The 10,012-nt window shown below is 39.9% G+C and overlaps 1 protein-coding gene across 1 annotated transcript; it reads right to left on the reverse strand.

Moving 5' to 3' along the window:
• Window positions 1-363: 363 nt before the first annotated feature.
• On the reverse strand, window positions 364-9,090 carry timp2b (TIMP metallopeptidase inhibitor 2b). Its single transcript, XM_016233947.1, has 5 exons — window positions 8,771-9,090; window positions 3,786-3,886; window positions 1,935-2,043; window positions 1,693-1,817; window positions 364-1,561 (listed from the first exon to the last, which is right to left on the reverse strand). Exons 1-5 carry the CDS (start codon window positions 8,889-8,891, stop codon window positions 1,364-1,366), a joined length of 654 nt encoding a protein of 217 aa, XP_016089433.1. The 5' UTR covers window positions 8,892-9,090; the 3' UTR covers window positions 364-1,363.
• Between the last annotated feature and the right edge of the window lie 922 nt (window positions 9,091-10,012).

A 10,012-nucleotide genomic window follows, 5' to 3' on the forward strand; every position in this document is an offset into this window, starting at 1 on the left:
GTGTGTGTGTGAGTGTGTGTGTGTGTGTGTGTGTGTGTGTCTGTGTGTGTGTGTGTGCGCGTTTTTGTGACAAATGAGGACATAAATTTGTATAATGACAAAGGTATGGCATAGGTATTACAAGGAGAAGGTGACTTTTCAGGACATTACCCCATGTCCCCACTTTTCAAAACGCTTATAAATCACACAGAATGGAGTGTATTGAAAATCTGAAATAGCACAAAGTCTCCTGTGAGGGGTAGGTTTAGGGGTAGTGTTGGTGTAGGGCAATAGAATATACGGTCTGTACAGTATAAAAACCATTACGCCTATGGAGAGTCCCCACTTTTCACAAAAACAAACCTGAGTGTGTGTGTGTGTCTGTGTGTGTGAGTGTGTCTGTGTGTGTGTGTGTGTATGTGTGTGTGTGTAAAATTTATTTAAATTTAAGCAGAGAAACACAAATTTAGTCAAGCGTGTCCAAAATTGTGACTGGTAGTTTATCTCAAATTATAAAAGATCCTTTTTTTTCTTTATGATGGCAATTTCTCCAGAAATTTGACATAAACTAGCTTGTCTGCAAAGCCTTCTAATCATCTGTCCCATATATCTTTATGGCACAATAACTTCACTCTTTCTGCTTTACGCTGTAAGAATAAAATTGACAGCATAAAAGATGAAAAACTCTTTGCTCAAGCTGTGATTGAGGAACTGAAAAACAATGTTGTAACCAATTTCCTCTTTATTGGAGAGCAAAAATCTAGCAAAAAAACACTTGGGTTCTTAAAGTGCTTAAGAGAAACATTTGTGCCTGTCATTTCAACACTAGAGGTAAGATTCAATTCATATATTAACATGCAACCAAATGTATGCATTCTGTCATGCCTTGGAAAATATCACACATACATTTCTGCACCACAATTCACCCTAAAATCAAAAAGAAAATATAGAACATTATATTTTGCATTATATTTCCAGCATATTCCCCATGCCATCATAGCATGTCTGGATGTTTACACTTTATTAGTTTGTTTGTAATTCTCATTCTCTATGATCTAAATACTGCAATACAATAATGAGAATATATATTTGTAATACCATAATGAAAACTGCACGACTGGCATTTTTATGATCTTTTAAACTTTATTTTCTCTATGCAAAATATGATTCATTATTTTTTTTGAATTCATTCATTTATACAAAAATATTACCATATTATATCTTTTTTCTTTTGAATTTGCGTTGACACTATAATGGCCCAAACATGTTCTTGACAGGTTTCATGAGCTCTAGAATGCATTTGCAGAATTAAGGTGTGAGTTTAAGGTCAGGTAAGCTGTGTTGTGGGGGATTTTCTGAATGAGAGATCGAGCTGAGGACTTGTTTATGGGTCCTCAATGTCCATGAACTCTCTTTTAGGTGGGGTAGATCCACGGTACCAGGCACAGCTGCTGTCACTCCTCTTAATGCAGGTGTAGTGCTGAGCCTGTGTACCCTGAACTGTTCCCTCCAGCACCCAGTCAGTCCAAAGACACTCTGTGGGGTCGTTAATGGAACAGGGAATCGTAGGACACTGGACGACCTGCACAAAGACAAGAGAAGAGCTGTGAGAACGTGAAGACAGAAGAGCGATGGATGGATGGATGCATGGATGCATGGATAGATAGATAGATAGATAGATAGATAGATAGATAGATAGATAGATAGAAATACCTTGCAATCACATCCCATCTGGTAGCGCTGACCCAAGCTCTTTTTCTGTGTCAGACTCAGAGACTCCCAAGATTCAATGTAGTCGCAAAGATTTATACGCAATGTGCCATTTGAATCCATATTACCTGTGCAGATTAAAGAGATGGTGTTGGTATAAAGGTGCCACTGAAGTTTCTACAGTTTACAGAAGCAAATGCTGTTTCTCAAACACTATTTTTCACAACATGTTAATTGACTCTTACCAGTAATCAGGTATTCCTTTTGGCCACTGCTCTCGAGATTAACCCCGCACAAAGCTGATGAGGGGCCCGTGAAGATGGCATCGATATCTCCGTCAGGACCCTTAAACATCTAGTGAAAGAAGATGGCATGAAGAAGTCAAGAAACCGTCTTGGCTTTCTCGTTTGGTTTAATATTGTAAGCATTCTGTTTTCGTGTATCAGAATTACAGTCAATGGAAGATTACGATTTGAAAGAACAGTTAACGTCTTTGTGGCGCTAATAATTACCAATTATATTTGGTATGCCGTCTTTGTTTTTCAATATTTTGCAAAAAAAATAATAAGGTAAATTTATAATATAAAGATATTACATACGTATGAAGAATTTATGTAGCTATTTTTTTTATGTAGCATTCTGATAACATTAGCAACAAAGTCGATCATTGATTCATTTTTGTCAAGCTAGGCTTATTAGAAAAACGTGCCTGTGGCAAAATGATATTAGGTTGCTTATTGCACATTTTGTGACACTTTCAAAGTGAAACGTCTAGTGAGTAGTGCTAAAAGCTGTTTAGTTTTTTACAGATAAACTTGAATCTGGCAACGTTTTATTAAAATAGTTGTATGTATCGCGGCAGTGGCGCTAAAAGTTTAACCGCGTTTGTAAATAGCGTACCACCTAAACTAAACCCTACACTAAACCTAACTGAAAGTGTTAACAAAAGCAAACACATTTGCTGAAGCAACCAGGCTATTTTAGCTTGCTTCTACATGTCTTTGAGGTCTTTATTTGTGACTCGTGTCCATACCTAAGCGTTTCGCATCTTATGGCACTTTTCCACTGCATGGTACGGCACGGTACGGTTCGGTACGGTTCAGTTTTGGGGGGGTTTTCCACTGGGTACAGTACTTGGTACCTGGTACTTTTTTCAGTACCACCTCGGTTGAGGTTCCAAGTGAACCGTACCGTTACCAAAACGTGACGTGTAAACTCTGCTGATCAGCGGATGGCCGGAGAGAACCCATCACTGAACTTGCGACACGAGACACAGCAGACCCGCTAGATTTATATCGGCACAGCCAACGAAGGATTGAACGCAACTTTTTTGAACGAGCGCACCAAAAATGGCTGTTTCGTTGTCTGTTGAGGACGTACAGACGTTCCTCTCGTTGATAGCAGAGGAGCGGATCCAGCGAGAGCTTGATGGGGCAACGCGGAATGAAAACGTTTTTCAGGAGTCGCGGCAGTAGAGGCGGTGCAACTATAACGACATGTGAACAATCCCGCCCACTCTAAAGCGGTACTGAACTGCAGTGGAAACGCAAACCGAGCCGAGCCGAGCCGTGCTATGCCGTACTGAGCCGTGCCGTACCACGCAGTGGAAAAGCGCCATTAAATGCAATGCTGTACCGGGTGAGCTTTTGAGCAAGTTTACTTTGTCAGAGAAGCCATACATATGGAGCTGGTTATGTGCTGTAAAGGTCAAAATGTATTCGTTTACAATTCATGCACTGTGGTAAAAAGTCTTTTGAGGCCATACCCTTGTATTATGTAAGGAACTGTGCAAAAAATAAGTCTTTATTAATCAATAATATGCACGTGTAATCATAATTAGTTTGAATACGATTGAAAGTTGTTGGTGTTTTAGTGCCACTAGTGTTCATTTGAGCTGGAAACTGCATTGAATTATATGTACAGGTACGTTTTTGGAGTTTTGGACAAATGTTTTTCTAATGAGGCTATGTCGCAGTAACAGTATACATGTCATAATCATGGTAATTCCATAATAACATAGCACTAGTTCTGTGTTTGGCTTCAGGAAAATAAAATCAGTGTAGGATTGAAAGTGGTGGATAGGATTCTCCACTAACCTTTATCTGTTTGATGTCATATCGGATCATTTTGATTGGATAGCCATAGACATCATTACCAGTGACCACCTCCTTCTGTCCAACCACTTTGGCTCTGATGACTGGAAAGGTATAGAACAGAAAAAGCCATTAAAATACCATTTAAAACCATTTAACCTGAAATGTCTCTTGCACATTTTACCCCACTGTAAATGGGTGTTATCCTTCATGTATAGAGTAAGGTATCTTATCTAGCTGCTGTTATTCTGCTCTGTACTACAGGTGCTGGGTGTTGTGCGTATGGAGACACATGAGTATTTGATTAGCGGAGGGCAGTGCAAGGAATGTGCTCCCAGCCTGATATTCAGGAAGCCAGTCAGCATTCTGACTCTAGCAGGCAGTTTGCCCCCCGCTCGCCCTGCTGCTTTAATCTCCACCCTCACACTGCCTGTTCCCCATAGAGCTGCTGCCATACAAATACCAAATGCTCAGTCCAAATTAATCTCTCCATTAATAAAGCAATTCAGTAAGTAGGATCACATGCTTTGAACAAAATGGAGATTGAAAGACTAGATTTTTCCATGAGCGCTGCTAAGGTGGTCGCTAGAGCATGGCTGGGTGGTTCCCATGGTGTTCTGTGCCTTGCTAAGGCACTGATATGCATTAGAAAGGTCGTAAGCATACTGCTATGCAGTTGCATGGATGTAAGGAGAGGTTCTAGAGCAGTGCTATGTGGTTTCTACAGTGTTGGGGTAACGCATTACAAGTAACTCGTTACGTAATCAGATTACTTTTTTTAAAGTAACTAGTAAAGTAACACATTACTTTTAAATTCACAACAAAATATATGCGTTGCTTTTTCAAATAAATAACACAAGTTCGTTTGTTTTCCATTTATTGATTGAGACCTCTCTTGTTTCCATGTTGAGAGAAATCGGGAGTAATTGCAGAGGCGTTTTGTGCGCTTGTGTAAGCATGATAGTTATTGTAGTCGTATTCTAAATGTCAACATGCATTTACTCATCTCACTTGCACAAAAACAGATTCAGTATTCCTGGAATTGCATAAAAATGGTGAAATGCAAACTCAGAATGTGACGTAAACCTGCAATAATTGTTAAATAACGCAATCCTGAAAAAAAGGCTTAACTGTTTTCAATATGGATAATAATAATAAATGTTTATTGAGCAGCAAATCAGCATATTATAATGACTTCTGAAGGGAAATCTGACACTAAAGACTGGAGGAACAGGTGCTAAAAAAATTAATAACAAGAATAAATTACATTTTTAAATATTTTCAAATAGAAAACCCCAAAATAAACCCAAATAAATGCAGACTTGGTGAGGATTAGAGAATACATTTAAAAATCGTACCGACCCCAAAGTGTTAAGCGGTAGTGTATAGGAATAAGAGAGATAAAATATCCCTATCATAGACTGTAAAAAAAGATGGACGACGTGTCTCCTATTCCTTCCACTATAGAAAAGTGAAGCCAAAGCATCTCAGTATGGCCGCTGCCATCTTGAGTAAACGACGTAATTTGGAGCCAGAGTCTGCGCAGTAGAGATTCGTTTGGAGCCCGAGTCTGCGCAGTAGATTCGTTTGGAGACAGAGTCTGCGCAGTAGAGATTCATTAGGAGCCAGAGTCTGCGCAGTAGAGATTCGTTTGGAGCCCGAGTCTGCGCAGTAGAGATTCGTTAGGAGCCAGAGTCTGCGCAGTAGAGATTCGTTAGGAGCCAGAGTCTGCGCAGTAGAGATTCGTTAGGAGCCAGAGTCTGCGCAGTAGAGATTCGTTAGGAGCCAGAGTCTGCGCAGTAGAGATTCGTTAGGAGCCAGAGTCTGCGCAGTAGAGATTCGTTAGGAGCCAGAGTCTGCGCAGTAGAGATTCGTTAGGAGCCAGAGTCTGCGCAGTAGAGATTCGTTAGGAGCCAGAGTCTGCGCAGTAGAGATTCGTTTGGAGCCAGAGTCTGCGCAGTAGTGTCATGAGGTGGAGCCGTCGTATCAAACTCCCAGCCAAACTCCCGCAGACCCAATCAACCCTAACGATTTTTATAGCATCAAATTACTAGCAAAAACTAACTTATCACAAAAACGAACAATTGAAATATATCAACGTGATAACAACTACCTTAAATGACCAAAACCATCTTTCGGGAAAATTGTATTGGAAGCGTAATTAATTTTTTTATTTTGACTCAAGTCCCATTCGTTTACATGAGAGGGCGGGGTTTATGACCTGTACTGCAGCCAGCCACCAGGGGGCGATCAAAGAGCCCGCATCTTCACTTTTCAGGACGTGTGAGGCACACCTGATCCCTATAAAACAATTCCCCTCATATATCTGAGTTTTCAGAGAGCCCATACATACCGTCCGCATATTCAGGCCCAAACACAGAGCGTCTTTTCAATTGGCCACACACTCAGAATGCCAAATACACCCACAGGATCCCAGTCTCAAGTCAGGCATGCCTCTCTCATCAGTAACTACACACACAGGGTTTATACTGGTTTAATCACAGCCTCCCTTTTCCACACATTCATTCCACACCGAGGCGGAAGAGACACACACAGTGCGGGTGCTGTTTTCAGCTCCAGGTATGTGAGGGGAAACCGGAGCCCTCCACATCATTCATTTATGGGTTCTGTAGGTCCCGTGGGACACCGTACACATGTAAAGGGGAATCTACAGGTCAGGCTGGACACGCAGCTCTAAACATCTACTGGGGGAAGAGTTAAAACAACATAATGAACAACTGACAACTTCTTTCTGAGAGTAATTGTGTGTAGGTGTCATTATATGTTCGACACTGTTATTAACCTGAACTGAATCAACACTGAACGGACTTGAGCTGAATAATGACACCATTGTCTTCAGCAGAGCTGCTTTACAGCTGACCCTGTTATTGAAACTAAATTGAATCAACATTGAGCGGAATAATGACACTATTGTCTTCTATATGTTCCCATATGGCATGAGGGCCTAATGGTTAGAGAATCGGACTCGTAACCCAAAGGTTGTGGATTCGAGTCTTGTATCGGCAGGGATTGTAGGTGGGAGGAGTGAATGTACAGCGCTCTCTCCCACCTTCAATACCATGACTGAGGTGCCCCTGAGCAAAGCACCGAACCCCCAACTGCTCCCCGGGCACTGCAGCATAAATGGCTGCCCACTGCTCCGGGTGTGTGTGTTCACGGTGTGTGTGTGTTCACTGCTGTGTGTGTGCACTTTGGATGGGTTAAACGCAGAGCACTAATTCCAAGTATGGGTCACCATTATATTGTTTAAATAAATATGACTTGACTTGACTATAGGCTGAATCTCAAAACCATCAGGCCAGGGTCATGTGGGAGTTTCAAACAGCCAACATCACGGAGACACGTACAAGAATAAGATTGGCAATTCCTGTGGTGCGCAGCAGATGTTGTTTTCAGCAAGTCACTCAACGCATAGGTGGGTGTGCGGTAATTCGGGTACATCATGATTGTGCCTGACTCCAGTAACCCAAGTCTCAACATCCCAAGTCATCTAACTAACGTCAAAGGCAAACCCCAATATGTTGCTAGCATGTGGCAATACTTTCTCCATTTTTTGAAGTTGTAATCAGCCTGTCGAAAAAGGTCTTAATCAGAGGGCCACAAACAATGGAAAATGCATAGGTCATGTAATGGCTGGGTACTGAAGGGACACTGAAGGTCAAAGCATCACAGCCAGATCAGAGGCAGGTTACACACAGTGATGCAATAAAGCTAAAATTAGGCCTACGATTCTCTCCCATCACTTCAACATTATTAGATTTCCAAGTATATATACTGCACAATAGTGGTACATACTTGCACAGCTATCAGTGGACAAGACTGCTTTATGTTATTTACATGCTAGAGTGATGAATATAAATGGAATCATGCAAATAGAAAGATTATGTGTGAGTGTTAAGAATTAGCAGAACTTGTTATCATTAATAGGTGTACTGTATGTCATAAAGACAATGTGAAGGCTAGTTTTTGTGGTAATTTATTGTTGCCAAGTGCATCACACCTTGATATTGTTACGTGAGCAGGTGTGTGTTAAATTGCTTTATAATGACTTATGATGTGACTCATCCATTCAGAGTTTAACCACAGAACCGCCTTTAAAAAAATATAATAATTATGTTAGTTTTTGAGTCTTTTGTTTTTAACTCCGCTATTATGTAATGTAAGATTTTTATGAATAAGCGTACCCTTTCGTTTTTGCATTCAGAGTTTAACCACAGAACCGCCTTTAAAAAAAAAATAATTATGTTAGTTTTTGAGTCTTTTGTTTTTAACTCCGCTATTATGTAATGTAAGATTTTTATGAATAAGCGTACCCTTTCGTTTTTTTGCCCATGAAGCTCCAAAGAAAGAGATTTAAAGTACTTTTCATTTCTATGGTATATAACTCATTGGATTATCTAGAAACATTAACACAATATTTTATATTGTTAATTAACAACATGTGCCATAGGTTTAAGTTTTGGTTTAGGGTTAGTTGCTTGGAATTATGGATAATTTACTGTTACTGCTATATGTTACGAGTCACAAGGACTCTGTAAAATAGTGTTAGAGTGATCAATTACACACACAAAAACTACCAAGACAGCTAAAATGCTGGACCCTGCTGTGCCCTTTTGAGAGCCCTATTATATTAATAACAGCATAGCACATAAACACTTTTAGTATTCTGACCCCAGAGCCTATCTGTGGTTCTGTCCACTACTATGAATGCAATCTTACATAAATATTGCAAAACAAATTGCTGGTTTCCTTTAGCATTTGGAATTAAATACTATTGAATGCAGTCCAAATATCTACAAAATCATCACTTAAAAGTTTACCATATTTGTTAGAATAACAGAAGCTGTCAGGTGCTGTCTGTCATATTATGAACAGAGTTAGACCTGCTGGAATACGCACACGACATTGTATTAATATAATACAGACATGGTTATGCATATGAACTAGTTAAAAGCATGGAGTCTTACCGACATCCGCATTGCAATACGCCTGCTGAGGATGTTCAGGAGAGCAGCTGCAGGCTTCGGCGAACTCAGCGGCTCCGCAGAGCACTAACAGCAGCAGAGGAACACAGCGCGAGCGGCTCATCTTCTTCAGTGGCGCGCGGAACGGGCTCTTCGCGGACAGAAACAAACGCGTGGATTTCCAAAATCAAGTTGCTTCCAAAGACAAGGTGCCTTTGAAACGCTGACTTCAGAGACCTGACAAGAGAGAGAGCGCCGACCTGATGAGAGCGGTGTAATGTCAGGACAGTGTGCGCTCTGGCTGATCGGCCCTGCTTTTTATTCGCGTCTGAACTCCGCCCATTTGTAGTCTGCGTATGACTTTTTGCGCCATTGAAATATGAGTAATATTGTGAATTAATGACAGTATTGCAGAAACAGAATTGGGTAATGCTGAGCCTCTGACGTTTGGTGCGCCTTGACCTCTCAATGACCATTGATTTCCCTGTGTTAAACCAGTTACTAATGTCTAGCATCATTACTGATCACATTCTGAAATAGTATTCCCTTATATAATTCCCTTGTATATATATTATATATATATATATATATACTAATAACTAAACCAAGCAGAATAACATCTCACTGTGCAACTCTAATAGATGATATATTCACAAACAGAATTACTTAAAGGGGTCATATGGTGCTTTTTTAAAGATCATTATTTTATGTATTTGGTGTAACAGAATATGTTGACATGCTTTAATGTTCAAAAAACACATTATTTTTCAAATACTTAGAACGAGCCGTTTTAGGGGGGCGTGGCAGAGTCTTAACTTTGATAAAGAATATCTCTTTGGTTTTGAGACTTTAGTCTTTGCAACTTCAGGGGTCTTATCTATGCACAATCAGCTTGTAACACTCCAAAGAGAAAGGAAAACTTGAAATCGCATCATATGACCCCTTTAATCATATAAGTGACCATTTACCAGTTTTTATAATGTGTGCTTGCCATCATGTGAAGTTAAAAGATACTAATGTAATTAGTTACAAGAGAATTAGAACAGTGGAATCAATAAATAAATTAAGAAGTGAATTATTTAAACATAACTGGGAAAAATTGTATGAGGAAACTGATACTGATAAAGCATATGAAACATTCCTGATGATATTTAAAACTGTATATGATGAACAATGTCCTTTAAAACAATTTTTAAAAAGAAAGAATCAATTTAATGAGAAACCATGGATGACAAAAGGCTTACA

Source organism: Sinocyclocheilus grahami, unplaced genomic scaffold, assembly GCF_001515645.1.
Source record: "Sinocyclocheilus grahami isolate Dianchi unplaced genomic scaffold, SAMN03320097.WGS_v1.1 scaffold441.1, whole genome shotgun sequence".
Lineage (NCBI taxonomy): Eukaryota > Metazoa > Chordata > Actinopteri > Cypriniformes > Cyprinidae > Sinocyclocheilus > Sinocyclocheilus grahami.

What these genes read in the sequence shown, in the direction of transcription:
- timp2b (XM_016233947.1), bottom strand. Translation starts at nt 8,891, where the DNA reads ATGAGCCGCTCGCGCTGTGTTCCTCTGCTGCTGTTAGTGCTCTGCGGA. An exon ending in ATGACATCAAACAGATAAAG is followed by an intron (nt 2,044 to 3,785) that starts GTTAGTGGAGAA and finishes TTCTTTCACTAG; the next exon opens with ATGTTTAAGGGTCCTGACGG. An exon ending in AGATGGGATGTGATTGCAAG is followed by an intron (nt 1,562 to 1,692) that starts GTATTTCTATCT and finishes GTCTTTGTGCAG; the next exon opens with GTCGTCCAGTGTCCTACGAT.